The sequence below is a fragment of the Mobula hypostoma genome, chromosome 3, assembly GCF_963921235.1.
Source record: "Mobula hypostoma chromosome 3, sMobHyp1.1, whole genome shotgun sequence".
Taxonomy (NCBI): domain Eukaryota; kingdom Metazoa; phylum Chordata; class Chondrichthyes; order Myliobatiformes; family Myliobatidae; genus Mobula; species Mobula hypostoma.
In genome coordinates, this window is record NC_086099.1 from 117,789,564 (window position 1) to 117,805,900 (window position 16,337).

Sequence of the window (16,337 nt, forward strand, 5' to 3'; positions counted from 1 at the left end):
AATAGAGGTTGTTTCCGGGGTTGCGGGGTTTTACTTCTAGTCTTTTCTGAGCAGGTGTGTATAAGCCCCTCCGCCGCATTGGTTTTGCCGTCCCAGATAAAGTTGTTTCTTTGGACATGAAGTTGTCGAGTGGTCCTTTTTCAAAGTAGAAGTTACGACAAACGGTATGAAGTATTGTAATATTCTTAAAGAAAGACAGCTATGGCCTGTTTGATATGCTAGTTAGTGTTTTCTTGGTTGAATTAATTCGAAAGTTCGACAAAAGCATTTTATGTAATTCAAATACAATTAGTCCAAATAAAAGGCCTCAAATTGGAAGTACAATCTGAGTTGTTTTTTCTCTAAACAGTAGATCTTGCCTTTCACTAAGGCCGACATAGGGGATCTTGGGCTTAAAAATGTTGGCAACCACTAAAGTACACCTTTGCCAGACAACATCCTGTCCGAATCCACACTTGCCAGATCCTTTCTGATACCATCAAAATTGGCCTTTCTCCAATTTAGAATCTCTACTTGACCTGTCCTTTTCCATAATTACCTTGAGACTAATGGTATTATAATCACTATAATTCATTAAAACCTGTGGATGAGTGTGTGCCTATGAGAACAGACCAGACATACCCAAATCAAAAGCTGTGGATGAATCACAAAATGCATAGTCTCCTGAGGGGCTAGAGCTGTGGCATTCAGTACCAGTGATCTAGAACTATACAAGAAGTCCAGGCATGACTTACAGAAGCCTATCTTTAGAGTGATAAAACAATTCCAATTGAGATTAGAGACATAATCGGATGCACGTCAGCTCTGGCAGTGTTTGCAGGCCATTACTTCCTACAAAGCAAAACCTAACATCATGAATGGCAGTGATGCTTCACTCTCAGATGAGCTCAATGTCTTTTACACATGCTTTGAAAGGGAGAATAAAACTACATCTAAGCAAATCCCTGCAGCATCCGGTGATCCTTTGATCTCTGTCTCAGAGGCCAACGCCAGAACATCTTTCAAGAAGGTGAACCCTCGCAAGGCATCAGGCCCCAGTAGGGCTCAGAAAACATGTGCCAACTAATTAGCGGTGTGTTCAAGGACATCTTCAATCTCTCACTGCTACAGTCGGAGATTCCCACCTGTTTTAAAAGAGCAACAATCATACTAGTGCACAAGAAGTGCAGGGTGAGCTGCCTCAATGACTATCACCCAGTGGCACTCTCATCTACTGTGATGAAGTGCTTTGAGAGGTTGTTCATGGCTAGAATCAGCTCCTGCCTAAGCAAGGACCTAGATCCGCTGCAATTTGCCTATTACAATAGCTCTACAGTGGATACAATCTCCTTGGCTCTCCACTCAGCCTTGGATCATCTGGCCAATGGTAACATTTACATCAGGCAGCAATTTATTGACTACAGCTCAGCATTCCACACAATCATACCTTGTTCTAATCAAAAAAGCTCCAAAACCTGGGCCTCTATATCCCCCTCTGCAACCTCTCCTCAAAGGAGACCATAGTCTGTGCAGATTGGAAATAACATGCAGTCCTTGCTGATAATCCACACTGGCACACCTCAACACCTTCCCTCTCTACATCCACGATGGTGTGGCTAGGCATAGCTCAAATGCCATCTATAAATTTGCCAACATCACAGCTATCGATGGCAGAATCTCAGATGATGACGAGGAGGTGTACAGGAGCCAGATAGGTCAGCTGGTTGAGTGATGTCGACTGCACTCAATCTCAGTAAGACTAAGCAATTGATTGTCAACTTCAGGAAGGGTAAGATGAGGGAACATACACCAGTCCTCATCAAGGAAACAGAAGTAGAATGGAAGAACAGTTTCTATTTACTGGGTGTCAACATCTCTGAGGATCTGTCCTGGGCCCAACATATTGATGCAATTACAAGAAAAGCACAACACTGGGTACAGTTCATTAGGAGTTTGAGGAGATTTGGCATGTCACCAAAGTCAAACTCACAAATGTCTACAGATGTATTGTGGACAGCATTCTAACTGGTTGCATCAGCATCTGGTAGGGAGAGGACACTGCACAGGGTTGCAGAAAGTTGTAGAAAACTGTAAACATAGTCAGCTCCATCATGGGCACTAACTTCTGTAGCATCCAGGACACCTTCAAAAGGGAATATCTCAACAAGGTGACGTCCATCATTAAGGACCCCCATAACACAGGACATGCTTTTTTCTCACTGCTACCATCAAGCAGGAGATACAGGAGCCTGAAGAATCACCTGCACTGTCACATTCCCTCATAGGAGATCTAGTATCACACTCTCCTTAGTTTTGTACTTCTATGTACTGATTAAAGAACATATTTAATAAACTCTTTTCCATCCAGCCTTCTTACACTATTGGAGTTCCATTCAATATGTGGAAGGTTAAATTCACCCACTATTACAACCCTACGTTTCTTGCGACAGTCTGTGATCTCTCTACAAATTTGCCCCTATAAATCCCACAGAAGGTTGGGTGGTTTATAATATAATCCCCCATAAAGTGGTCATACCTTTCTTATTCTTCAGTTCTACTCATAAAGCCTCAATAGACAATCTTTCCAGTCTGTCCTTACTGAGCACTGCCATGACATTTTCTCCGACTAGTAATGCCAACCCTCCCCCATTAATCTCTCCCACTCTATCACATCTAAAACAATGAAACACCGCAACATTGAGCTGCCAGTCCTGCTCCTCCTGCAACCAAGTCTTACTAATGCATACAATGTCATAATTCCAAGTGCTGATCCGTGCCCTAAGCTCATCCACCTTTCCTACAATACTCCTTGGATTGAAATACAGTATATGCAGCACAAAACATTAGCTTCACCATGCTCAACCTTTTGATTCCTGAATTTGTTTGTAGGCTTAACAACATCTTTCTCCACAGCATTCTACCACCTGTTCTGGCGCTCTGTTTTCTATCTCCCTGCAATTCTAGTTTAAACTACCTTTCAATAAGTTTGAAATAGTGCAGGTAAGATTTAGTAGGATGTTGCTGGGATTTTGGAAAAACCTTTGACAGAGCAAACCTTAGCCCATTCTGCCTGTTACTGAGTAGTAATAAAAAAACTATATAGTGCCTCCCCTCCTTCAGTACAGAGTCTGAGTTACCTTTTAAATGTAGTTTGTTGTTATTGTAATTACATGTGACAGAGACTAGCAGCAACTATTTTGACTTTTCCTAAAAACTGAGAGTCACTGTGATTTTTGAAGAAAGTATAGATAAGAGCAGAGGTCAGTATACATGTATATATCTGTATTTGAAGTCACAATTAGATTTCTAAAAATAGCAGAAATGGTTAACGTCATCCAGTTTCCCAGTCTTGGCTTAATTGTTGCACCTGCATTCTAATATTCTTTTTTTTCTAGTACAAAGATACAAAAATCACTCTAAATACCATAATTTTATTAAAAAGTCAAAATATTATAAATCTGAAATATTCAGAAGACCAGGTAGCATCCGTGGAAAGAAACATGGCATTAACATTCAGGGCAATCATCCAGCACAACTGGGGAAAGTTATAGGAATGAGAGATAGAGAAGAAGAGCAAAGAACTCACAAAGGGATATATGTGACAGGGTAGAGTTTAAGTGACACAAGGGGTGATGGACCAAGTGAAGGACTTTTACAATGTCATTCTAGATTTCCACCATTATTTCTAAAATACTCAGCAATTTCAAATAATTATTTTACAGTTTCAACTGCTTTTGTTACTTACAGTATCCTTGCGTTATCATTTAGTCTCTACCTTCCATCCTCTGCCAGACATTCTGACTTCTCAAGTGTACTGTAAAATCTTTTTATCTATTTTCATTTCTGATGAAGCACAGGAAATTGGCATACTCAGCACTTCAAGCTTCCTCTACCATTCAATACAATTCATGACCAATCCTCCATGTAAATTGTATATATTCCTGCTCTTTCTGCATATTCCTTGATGCTTTTTGTGCTTAGAAACCTATCCAACTTCTTCTGAAATACATTCTGGGACTTGACCACACCATGTTCTGTTGCAGACAACTCTACAGATTCACCAGTCATGGACCAAACACTTTTTTCCTTATCTCAGTTCTAAATGTCTCAGCCTTTATCCTGAGATGATGCCACTTTGTTCTAACTCCTCCATTAAGGGGAAAGATCACCATCGTATCTAATCTGTACAGCAGTCGGAATTCTGTACGCTTCAATGAGAACCTGCCATTAATTTTAACCTAAGTGAATACAGGCCTAACCAGCCCATTTTCTCCTCATAAGACAGTCCTGTCAGTCCAGGAATTAGAATGATGAAACTTCACTACACTCCTTCGATGAAAAGTCTATCATTTTTGAGAAAGAAAGCAAAACTTTATACAGCACTTCAGATTCTCACCAAGGCCCTGTATAACATTACAACACATCCTTGCTCCTGTTTTGAGAACATTTTGAAGCAAAGACCAGTGTTCCATTTGCCTTACTTAACTGCTTGTTCTGCTTGCATGTTTACTTTCAGTACTAGCTTGAAAGGTCAAATATACCTGAAACATTAACTGTTTCACATTTCACAGCTGGCTTGCCATTGCCAGCATTTTCTGTTTTTATTTCAAATTTACAGCATCCACAATACCTTTATAAGATTACACTCATTTTTGAGGAAACAACACCATAGTGAAAGATAGTTATCTAATGATTCATACTTACTTGTTGCTCTTGTATTGCTTTACGTTGAACTTCAATAGTATGTTTATTTTCTTGTAATTTCTTATCCTTCTGCCAAAGTTCATTTTCTATGGATAATTTCCACCTCTTGATTTTCTCTGCTTCCTGGAACAGTTTTGTGTACAACTGGCTTATATGTTCAGTATTCTGTTGAAAATAATGTGAACACATTAATACACAGATGCTCTCTGAAACAAGACAGCTAATTTCAGGATGTGTATATAGAGTAAATTAGATTAAGTATAATAAAACAAAGTTTTATCTTGCAATTAGTGCATCAGGTTGCTTAATATAGTTGCATCACTTCATGATGAAATTTTTTATGGCACTTACTGCAAGATAATTAATAGAGACACAGATATAATCTGCTTCATCCTTCAGGTCTATAAAAGCATTAATGAATAATCATTGCTTAAAGGACATTTTCAGCAGTTCTCAGTAATTTGTCATTCCAATTAATCTCAGCAACTACAAAATGCAGAAAATATCTGTATCAACTGGAAATGAAGCATAATAGGAAACAATTGCACGTCACTGATTGGTCATGACGTAAAAAGGTGAATGCTTCTTGTAGAGTTTGATTCAATCAGTACAAAATTCAAAAACTGATACCATAGTGGACTACTGAAAGAGTACTACCTTGCTGGAGGTGACATTTATTTTAGTTTGATGTTAAAGCAAAGCACTGCCTGCTCAAGTGGATATAAATTTTCCCAAGGCACTACTCCAAAGAAAATCAGTGAATTCTGAAAGCATTTAACTTCAGTTAACCTTACTCCTATCAAGATACACAGGATTTTCTAGTCATACATCAAACTTCAGCAAAAGTAGGATGATGAAAGAGCCTAGGGAACAATATATTGGTAAAATGAATGAGTAAAAATATAGGTCTTATAAACAGGAGAAATAAGAAATGACACAGAACATACATATATAAAACTTATGCATTTGTTTTGGCAGTCGAGGTCATCGAAACCAAAAACCAAAATGTTCACTGAGGAATGTACTATATGAATTGTCGGAAAAGAGAGCTGCAACATAAGAGCTTACATCAAGATTAGACTTATTCTGATAATCAGTAATGTATACTCAGTAAGGTACACATGCTTGTTAATACAAATACCTAATCAGCCAATCATGTGGCAGCAACTCAATACATAAAAGTAAGTAGGCACGGTCAAGTGCATCAGTTGCTGTTCCGACCAACCATCAAAACAGGGAAGAAATGGAATCCAAGTGACTGATTATTGGTGTTAGATGGTGTGGTCTGAGCATCTCAGAAACTGCTGATCACCCAAGATTTTCACACACAGCAGTCGCAAGAGTTTACAAAGAATGGTGCAAAAAACAGAAAAGATCCTGTGGATGATAGTTCTGTAGGTGAAAAGGCCTTGTTAATGAAAGAGGACAGAGGAGAATGGCCAGACTGGTTCAAGACGACAGGAAGGCAACAGTAATTCAAATAACTATGTATACTGCAGTGGTGTGCAAAAGAGCACTCGCCTCTGAAAGCACCACACATCAAACCTTGAAGTGGATGGGCTACAACAGCAGAAGACCACAAGCATACATTCAGTGGTCATTTTATTAGGTACAAGGAATTGAAGTCCTCTTGTTAACTTGCAGGTTGAGTGGTGGTAAATAATCTAGAACCAGAGGGCACAGCTTCAGAATAGCTGGACATCCATTTAGAAAAGAGATGAGGAATAGCCATAGGGTGGTGAATCTCTGGAATTCATTGCCATTGACAGCTGTGCAGGCAAAGTTATTGGGTATATTTAAGGCAGAAGTTGATAGATTCTTGATTAATCAGGAGAGGAGAGGATGGCGGCGCGACGCAGCTCGCAACGGCCGCTCCAGTGGTGGTGTCTGTTATTTGTCAAGTAGGGTGCCGTACATAATCCTGATTTGATGGAGACGGACGTGAGAGCACGGAGGAACATCTAGTGAAACTTCTGAAATGTTTGCTCCATTGCTGCTGCTACTGTGTGGTCCAGAATCTCCAGAGGAGAAGGCCCCGAGTCCTCGGCTTTGTTTCTTGCTCGGTGGCCGGGGCGGGGTTGAAGCACTCGGCAGAGGATGGTACTTGGAGAGGCTGTGTCAGAGGGGCTGATCGGAGGCTCGAAGTTTTCGGACGGACTCAAGAGTCCGCTGTGGTCGGGTGCTTCCAATGGTGCTGCATTGGCAAGTTGGTGGTGCTTGGAGGTTCACGGCAGGGAGAGTTTCTCCCTTCTGCCGCCTGCGTGAGATGATGAGTCTATCGGGACTTTGAGGCTTTTTTTTACCATGCCCATGGTCTGCTCTTTATCAAATTATGGTATTGCTTTGCACTGTTGTAACTGTATGTTATAATTATGTGGTTTTGTCAGTTTTAGTCTTGGTTTGTCCTGTGTTTTCTTGTGATATCATTCTGGAGGAACGCTGTACCATTTTTTAATGCATGCATTTCTAAATTATAATAAATGAGAACTGAGTGTCCTCATAATCTAATCTAATCAAAGGTTACGGGGAGAAGGCAGGAGAATGGGGTTGAGAGGGATAAGAAATCTGCTTCGATGGAATGTGGAGCAGAATCAATGAACTGAGCAACCTAATTCTGTTCCTAAATGTTAAGGTCTTAATCAGACTCTGTCTATCCAAATAGTCATATATCCAATCCCTTAGAATACCTTACAGTAAGTTACAAGGCAACATCAGTGCAGAAGAGACGGCTCGTAGTGGAGGAGTTGAGAAGAAAGGAGGATGCAGAGTGACATGCCAGGGCCGTCTCAATGGCAAAGCAGGGCCAATGGACTAATTGGGAGAGCCTGGAAAAGAGGAAACTTAGTTGGCGTGACATCTGGGAGATGGAGGGATCTTGGCTAAGTTTTGTCATCAGAGCCACTTATGACCTCCTAGCCACACACCAGAACCTGATCCAGTGGTGGGGAGAAGACCCCACTTACTTTCTTTATCAAGCACCTGCATCACTAAGGCACATTTTAACAGGATGCACTACGAGCCTCACCCAAGGGCAGTACACTTGGCGGCATAACCAAGTTCTCACACAGCTGGCATCAATCTTGGAACAGAGGCGAATCACCACAAATGCTCTCCCACAAACATCAGCAAGAAATGTCCACATCACATGATTTGTACCAGCAGGCCAACCTCCAGAGCACCATATACCATCAAAGGATGTAAGCATTCTGCAGGTTGCTCGGGATTGGAAAATGGACGTGGACTTGGAAAAAAAGCTTGTGTTTCCCTCAGATATTGCGGCTACAACACTCCAGCCAGAAATGGTCCTGTGGTCCACAACAGCCAAGCTGACATATGTTCTGGAATTGACAGTACAGGTGTCCCCCGCTTTTCGAACATTCACTTTACGAAACCTCACTGTTACAAAAGACCTACATTAGTTACCTGTTTTCGCTAACAGAAGGTGTTTTCACTGTTACGAAAAAAGCAGCGCGCGAGAAAAAAGGCAGCACGCGAAAAAAAGGCAGCGCGCCCCGAGCAGCCACCCTCCCCCGGATTTGGAACGGCAGTCTTGCCGGCATTGCTTAAACATGTGCCTGTGAGCAGCCGTTTGCAAGATGAGTTCTAAGGTATCGGAAAAGCCTAAAAGAGCTTGTAAGGGTGTTATACTTAGCATAAAACTAGAAATAATTAAGCGTTTCGATCGTGGTGAACGAAGTAAGGACCAAGTGAGTTTGACTTGTGGAAGTTGACAAAGATGATGTTGAAGTGGTTTTGGCATCCCATGACCAAGAGCTGATGCAATTGGAAGAGGAAAGGATAACAATTGGAAGTGAAGTCGTCCAGGAACTGAACGTGAGGCAACTGCGTGAGATTTTCGCTGCAATGATAAAGTACAACTTTAATTTTGAAAGGGTACGTCGGTTTAGGGCATATTTGCAGGATAGTTTGCGAGCTTACAAAGATCTGTATGATCTAAAAATGCGCGAGGTTAAGCAGTCAATTAAGCCTTCCACATCAGCCACAGCAGACGACGAACCTCGACCTTCGACATCGAGGCAGGCAGACATAGGGGAAGATGGCCTGCTTACTCTCATGGAAACAGACAACGAGATGACACCCCAGTGTCCCACCACCTCAAACCCCGGGCCGTAGACAGATACCGATCCGCGGAGAATGCAACGGTAGCTGGGAGGAACCCAGCACATCTTTAAGAAAAAAAGCCAAAATAAACAAGCTAATTAATTAGGTGCCACCCGGCACGTAAATGTCGGCCCAGATCAGAGGCGATTGCCGATTGTGTCGCCTCTGATCTGGGCCGACATTTACATGCCGGGCGGCACCTAATTAATAAGCTTGTTTATTTCATCTTTTTTCTTAAGGATGTGCTGGGTACGTCCCGGCTACTGCTGGACCCCTGCATGCTTCACAGATCAGTATCGGTTCGCAGCCTGGAGGGTTGGGGCCACTGCACCACCCCAACCTCCGACGACTCAGCCTAACACAACATCATCAGTGTGCTCGGCGCTTTCCCAATTCGGGTGAGTGATACTACACTGTACATACATTATTTCTACTTTATATCGGCTGTGTATTTTTAGGTGTTATTTGGTATGATTTGGCAGCTTCATAGCTTAAAGGTTACTGGAGAGTGCTTGCGCCATGTTTTTGCCGAGAGTGCTTGCATGAAATTTTCGCTACGGAGAACAGTGCAAGCAATTATTGTGGAAAAGTATTTCTACTTTATATAGGCTGTGTATTCATCATATCATTCCTGCTTTTACAATATGTTACTGTTATTTTAGGTTTTATGTGTTATTTGGCCTGATTTGGTAGGTTATTTTTGGGTCTGCGACACTCACAAATTTTTCCCATATAAATAAATGGTAATTGCTTCTTCGCTTTACAACATTCCAGCTTACGAACCGTTTCATAGGAATGCTCTACCTTCGGATGGCGGGGGAAACCTGTACCATGGGAAGATGGTGTTGAAGAAGCTTATGAGAGGAAAAAGACCACGTACTCTGAACTGGCAACTGAAGCTGCCCAGAATGGTTGGAAGACCAAGATTTTACCTGTAAAAGCGGGATGCAAGGGATTCGTTGCTACATCTACAATCAGTCTATTGAAGAAGATGAGGGTGAGGGGTCACTCCCTCCAACAAGCAATCAAGTCCTTGTCAAATGCAGCAGAAGAAAGCAGCAATTGGATTTGGATTAAAAGGAAAGACAACAACTGTGCCGCAAGATGAAGACAGGAGAGTATAGAACTGAGGGGGGTGTATCTGGGACGCCAGGTAGCACCGTTGAGCCCACTGGAGACGTCTTGGGCTTATCAGCAAAACGTCAAAGAAGGAGGGTGCCCACCTGATGACCCCAATGATGTACCTACCCTCCTTGTCACCACTCCAAGCCCACTCCCAACATCGAGATTGCCTACTTACCATAGGGATTGAAACATCAAGTCCTAGTAGCTCTACTCTACCCACTACTGATGTCAGGCTCATTGATCTATAATTTTTCTGGCTTATTCTTTGCACCTTTCTTAAGCAATGGAACAACATTAGCTGTCCTCCAATTCTCTTGTACTTACTTGTGGCTGTTCTGCCTTACCAATGTCTAACATAGTCTTGCAATCACAAAAAAAGCAACCAAGACAATCACTCGCTATTAGACTACACTCTGACTCCAAAGCCTTTCTGTAGCAAGCAACAACACGGTCCACATCTCCTATAATCCTTATATAGTCCATGAGATATGAAAGAGAGTCAAATAATCCAAAAATCTGAAACCTTACCTTCTACAACACCTCCTTAGCCACTGTACTATCTTCCAGTTTCTGGCCTCACTAGCATATGGTGTTGGTAGTAATCCTGAGATCACAACACTGGAGGTCTTATTCTTTAACTTAGTACCTAACTTCCTGAATTCACTTTGAAGGACTTTATCACCCTTCTCGCCTATGTCATTGGTACTGATGAGGACCACGACCTCTGGCTTAAGAATACTATGAACTTGATCGAGATGTCCCTAACCCTGGCATCTTGGAGGCAACATAGCTTGCAGGAATCTCATTCTCCTCCACAGAAACTTCAGTCTGTTTCCTTAAACAATGAATGCCCCATCACTATTACTCAATCTTCTCCCCACTTCCCATTTGAGTCACAGAACCAGAATTAGTGTCAGAGACCTGACTGCTGTGGCTTTCCTCTGCCAGATCATCCCCCTCCCCAACAGTATCCAAAGCAGTAGACTTGTTACTGAGGAGAATGGCCACAGGTGTACCCTGAACTTTCTACCTATCCTCCTTCACTCCCTTGGTGGTTACCAAGTTACCTGTGGTCTGAACCTTAGGTGTAACTACCTCCTTGTATCTCTGGTCAATCAACCACTCAGCCTCCTAAATAATCTGGATTTCATCCAGCTCCAGTTCCCTTAATGATTTATAAGAAACAGCAACTGGATAAACTTCTTGCAGGTGTAGTTGTCAGAAACACTGGAGCTTTTCCTATCTTCCCATGTTCTGCAAGAGGTGAAATCCACTATCCTGTCTGGAATTCCTACTACTCTGATTGCACAATAAGAAAGAAAGAAATTTGCCTATTATCACAACAGGTCAACAGCATATGCCAATTCATTGGCTCTTCACTGAGCTTTGGAACATCTGGACAGTAAAAATGCATTCATCAGAAGCTCTTCATAGACTATAGTCAACAAAATCATCCCCTCAAAACTAATCACTAAGACAATGGACAATAGGTGCAGGAGTAGGCCATTTGGCCCTTCTAGCCAGCACCGCCATTCACTGTGATCATGGCTGATCATCCACAATCAGTATCCCGTTCCTGCTTTCTCCCCATATCCCTTGACTCCACTATCATTAAGAGCTCCATCTAACTCTTTCTTGAATGCATCCAGAGAATTGGCCTCCACTGCCTTCCGAGGCACAGCATTCCACAGATCCACAATTCTCTGGGTGAAAAAGTTTTTCCTCAACTCCGTTCTAAATGGCCTACCCCTTAAGGTTCAAGACCTTGGTCTCTGTACCTCTTGTACAACTGGATCCTCAATTTCCTCAGTTGCAGACCCTAGTAAATACGGATTGGCAACAACATCCCCTCTATAATCACCATCAGCATAGGTGCACCACAATGCTGTGTGCTTAGCCCTGCTTTACTCACTTTATACCTACTGTATGGCTGTGGGGCTAAGTACAGCTCCAATGCCATATTTAACTCTGTTGGCAACAACACTGTTGTTGGCCAAATCATTAAGACCATGAGACATAGAAGCAGAATTAGGCTATTCAGCCCATCGAGTCTGCTCTACCATTCCATCATGTGTGATATATTATCCCTCTCAACCCCATTCTTTTGTCTTCTCCCCATAACCTTTGACACTAATCAACAACCTATCACTTTCCACTTTATACATACTTTACTTGGTTCCCAAGGCATTCTGTGGCAATAAATTCCACAGATTTACCACGCGCTGGCTAAAGAAATTCCTCCTCATCTCTGTTCTAAATAGATGCCCCTCTATTATGAGGTTGTGCCCTCTGGTCCTAGATTCACCCATTAAAGAATACATCCTCTCCATATCCACTCCAGGCCTTTCAATAGTCAATAGGTTTCAATGAGTTTCACCCTCATTCTTCTAAAGTCCAGCAAGTAGAAGTCAACAGTCATCAAACACTCCACATATGTTAACTCTTGCATTCCTGGAATCATTCTCATGAACCTCCTCTGGATCCTTTCCAATGATAGCGCATCTGTGGGTCACTGTCAAGAGAGGGAAGGGAAATGCCCGGATAGTGGAGAGCACACCTGTGGCTGTCCCACTCAGCAACAAATATCTTGTTCTGGATGCTGTTGAGGGGGATGACCTGACAGGGGACGCCCACGGGGACCGGGTCTCTGGCACTGAACCTGGTGCTGTTGTGCAGGAGAGAAGGAGGGAGAAGAGGAATGAGGTAGTCGTAGGGGATTCCATAGTCAGGGGAACAGACAGGAGATTCTGTGAGCCTGATAGAGATACCCGCATGGTGTGTCGCCTCCCAGGTGCCAGGGTACAGGATGTCTCGGATCGGGTCCTGAATATTCTGAAGGGGAAGGGTGAGCAGCCAGTTGTCTTGGTACATGTTGGTACCAATGACATAGATAGGACAAAGGAAGAGGTCCTGAAGAGAGATTTCCAGGAGTTAGGAAGGAAGCTGAGAAGCAGGACCTCCAGGGTAGTAATCTCGGGATTGCTACCTGTGCCACGTGCTAGTGAGGGCAAGAATAGTAGGATCAGGCAGATGACTGCGTGGCTGAAAGACTGGTGCAGGGGGCAGGGCTTCAGATTCTTGGATAATTGGGATCTCTTCTGGGGGAAGTATGACCTGTTCAAAAAGAACAGGCTACACCTGAACCCGAAGGGCACCAATATCCTGGCGGGAAAGTTTAATAGAGCTGTTAGGGAGGGTTTAAACTAATTTGGCAGGGGGATGGGAACCGGAATGATAGAGAGGAGGAAGGGGAAAACAGTAATAAATCTAAGATAGTGAGCAGTAAAGATGTCAGGAAAGACAGGCAGGTGATGGGGCAAATTTGTAGCCATTGGGATGAGTTGCAGTGCAATAAAGTTGCAGTGAAATCAAAGCGAGAAGTATCAAATACTGGTCTTAAGGTGTTATACTTAAATGCACGCAGCATAAGGAAGAAGGTGGATGATCTTGTCGTACAGCTACAGATTGGCAGGTATGATATTGTGGCCATCACTGAGACGGAGGAAACGGAGAGTCTGCAGAGACTTGGATAGATTGGAAGAATGGGCAAAGAAGTGGCAAATGAAGTACAATGTTGGAAAGTGGTTATTCACTTTGGCAGAAGTAATAAACGGGCAGACTATTATTTAAATGGGGAAAGAATTCAAAGTTCTGAGACGCAACGGGACTTGGGAGTCCTCGTACAGGATACCCTTAAGGTTAACCTCCAGGTTGAGTCAGTAGTGAAGAAGACGAATGCAATGTTGGCATTCATTTCTAAAGGAATAGAGTATAGGAGCAGGGATGTGATGTTGAGGCTCTATAAGGCGCTGCTGAGACCTCAGTTGGAGTACTGTGGGCAGTTTGGTCTCCTTATTTAAGAAAGGATGTGCTGACATTGGACAGGGTACAGAGAAGATTCAGTAGAATGATTCTGGGAATGAGAGGGTTAATGTATGAGGAACGTTTGTCCGCTCTTGGACTGTATTCCTTGGAGTTTAGAAGAATGAGGGGAGACCTCATAGAAACATTTCGAATGTTGAAAGGCATGGACAGAGTGGATGTGGCAAAGTTGTTTCTCATGATGGGGGAGTCTAGTACGAGAGGGCATGACTTAAGGATTGAAGGGCGCCCATCCAGAACAGAAGTGCGAAGAAATTTTTTTAGACAGAGGATGGTGAATCTATGGAATTTGTTGCCACAGGCAGCAGTGGAGGCCAAGTCATTGGGTGTATTTAAGGCAGAGATTGATAGGTATCTGCGTAGCTAGGGCATCAAAGATTATGGTGAGAAGGCGGGGGAGTGAGACTAAATGGGAGAATGGAGCAGCTCATGATAAAATGGCGGAGCAGACTCGATGGGCCGAATGGCCGACTTCTGCTCCTTTGTCTTATAAGGGGCCCAAAACTGTTCACAATACTCTAAGTGTAGCCTGACCAATTCTTATAAAGCCTCAGCGTTAAATCCTTGCTTTTATATTCTAGTCCAGGGGTCGGCAACATTTTTGCCTCTGTGGGCCGGATCGCGTATTAATGAGTGGATGGTGGGCCAGATAAATGCCATAAAAAACTTGAAATATGGGAATTATCCATTTAAATACACCTAGTTATGTTTTGCCTCAAATTAATGAATAACGCATGCTAAAAAAAATTTGTGCTTCAGGTTGCCTACCCGTTCTAGTCCCTTGAAATAAATACTAACATTGCATTTGCCTTCCTGACCATGGACTCAACCTGTAAATTAACCTTTAGGGAAAGCTACACAAGGACTCCCAAGTCCCTTTGCAACTCTGATTTTTGAACTTCCTCCCCATTTAGAAAACAGTCTATAACCTTATTCCTTCCTCAACACCACATGTCCTTCCACCTATCTCCATATCATCTGCAAACTTGGTCACAAAGCAATCAATTCTGTCATCCGAGTCTCAATATTGATCCCTGCAGATCACCACTGGTCATGACAGACAAAAAAGGCCACCTTTATTCTACTGTTTGCCCCCTGCCAGTCAACCAATCTTCTATTTATGCTAGTATATATCCTAGTATAATATGGGCTCTTATCATGGGCTCTCATGTGCAGCATCTTGTCAAAGGCAAGATCCAAATAAACAATATCCGCTGACTCTGCAGTCTATGCTGCCTGTTAGTTCCTCAATTAATTGCAATAGATTTGTTGGGCAAGATTTCCCCTCCAGAAAACCATGCCGACTTTGGCCTATTTTATCATCTGTTTCTAAGTACCCTGTAACTTTATCCTTGATAATGGACTGCAACATCTTCCCAACATCCTTCTGCCTCTCTCCCTTTTTAAAGAGTGGAATGACATTTGCAATATTCCTGCCCCCAGAACCACTCCAAAATCTAGTGATTCTTGGAAGATCATTACTAATGCCTCATTAGTCAAATATTTTAATTCTGATCCCCATTCCGTCTCCAACATTTTGAAGCATAGGCTCCTTCGTGCCATGATGAAGCCACCATCAGGGTGGAGCAGCAATACCTTATATTCCCTCTAGGTAACCTACAACCTGATTCCTTCATTCAAATCATTAACATACAACATGAAAAGAAGCGGTTCCAACACTGACCCTGCAGAACACCGCTAATCACTGACAGCCAATAGAAAAGGCCAGCTTTATTTACTGTTTGCCTCCTGCCAGTCAACCAATCTTCTGTCCATGCTAGTACTTTTTTTGTAATACCATGGACTTTTATCTTGTTAAGCAGCCTCAAGTGTGGCACCTCGTCAAAGGCCCTCTGAAAATCCAAATATACAACATCCACTGACTCACTCTCCTTTGTCTATCCTGCCTGTAATTTCCTCAAAGAATTCCAACAGATTTGTCAGGCAAGATTTCCACTTAGAGAAATCATGCTGACTTTGACCTACTTTATCATGTGCCCTTAAGTACTCCGAAACCTCATCCTTAATAAATGGACTCCAACATGGTCCAAGCACCAAGTCAGGCTAACTACCTTATAACTTCCTTTCTTTTGACTTCCCTTCTTAAAAAATAGAGTGATATTTGCAATTTTCCACTCTTCAGGAACTATTCCAAAACATAGTGATTCTTGAAAGATCATTACTAATATGTACATGATCCCTTCAGCTACCTTTTTCAGAACCTTGGGTGTAGTCCATCTGGTCCAGGTGGCTTATCAACGTTCAGGCTTTTCAGCTTCTCAAGCACCTTCTCTTTCTTTATAGCAATGACACTCATTTCTGTCCCCTGGCACCTTCACATCTCTGGCATTCTGCTGGTCTTCCACAGTAAAGAATGACGCAAAATACTTATTAGGTTCTGCTGTCATTTTCTTGTCCTCCATTAATACTTCTCCATTGTCATTTTCCATCATTCCAATATCCACTCTTGTCTCTCTTTTACTTTTATGCTGTCTTTGACTTCTCTTGTCAGCAGCGGTTCCTGA

General features: G+C 42.5%; 1 protein-coding gene across 1 annotated transcript in view; it reads right to left on the bottom strand.

Annotated features, from left to right (window-relative positions):
- The window catches only part of sycp1 (synaptonemal complex protein 1), a 230,083-nt gene that overhangs the window by 186,780 nt on the left and 26,966 nt on the right, over positions 1 to 16,337 (bottom strand). Inside the window, exon 3 of the mRNA XM_063042478.1 lies at positions 4,684 to 4,848. Coding sequence (XP_062898548.1) covers positions 4,684 to 4,848 — 165 coding nt within the window. The remainder of the gene's footprint in view (positions 1 to 4,683; positions 4,849 to 16,337) is intronic.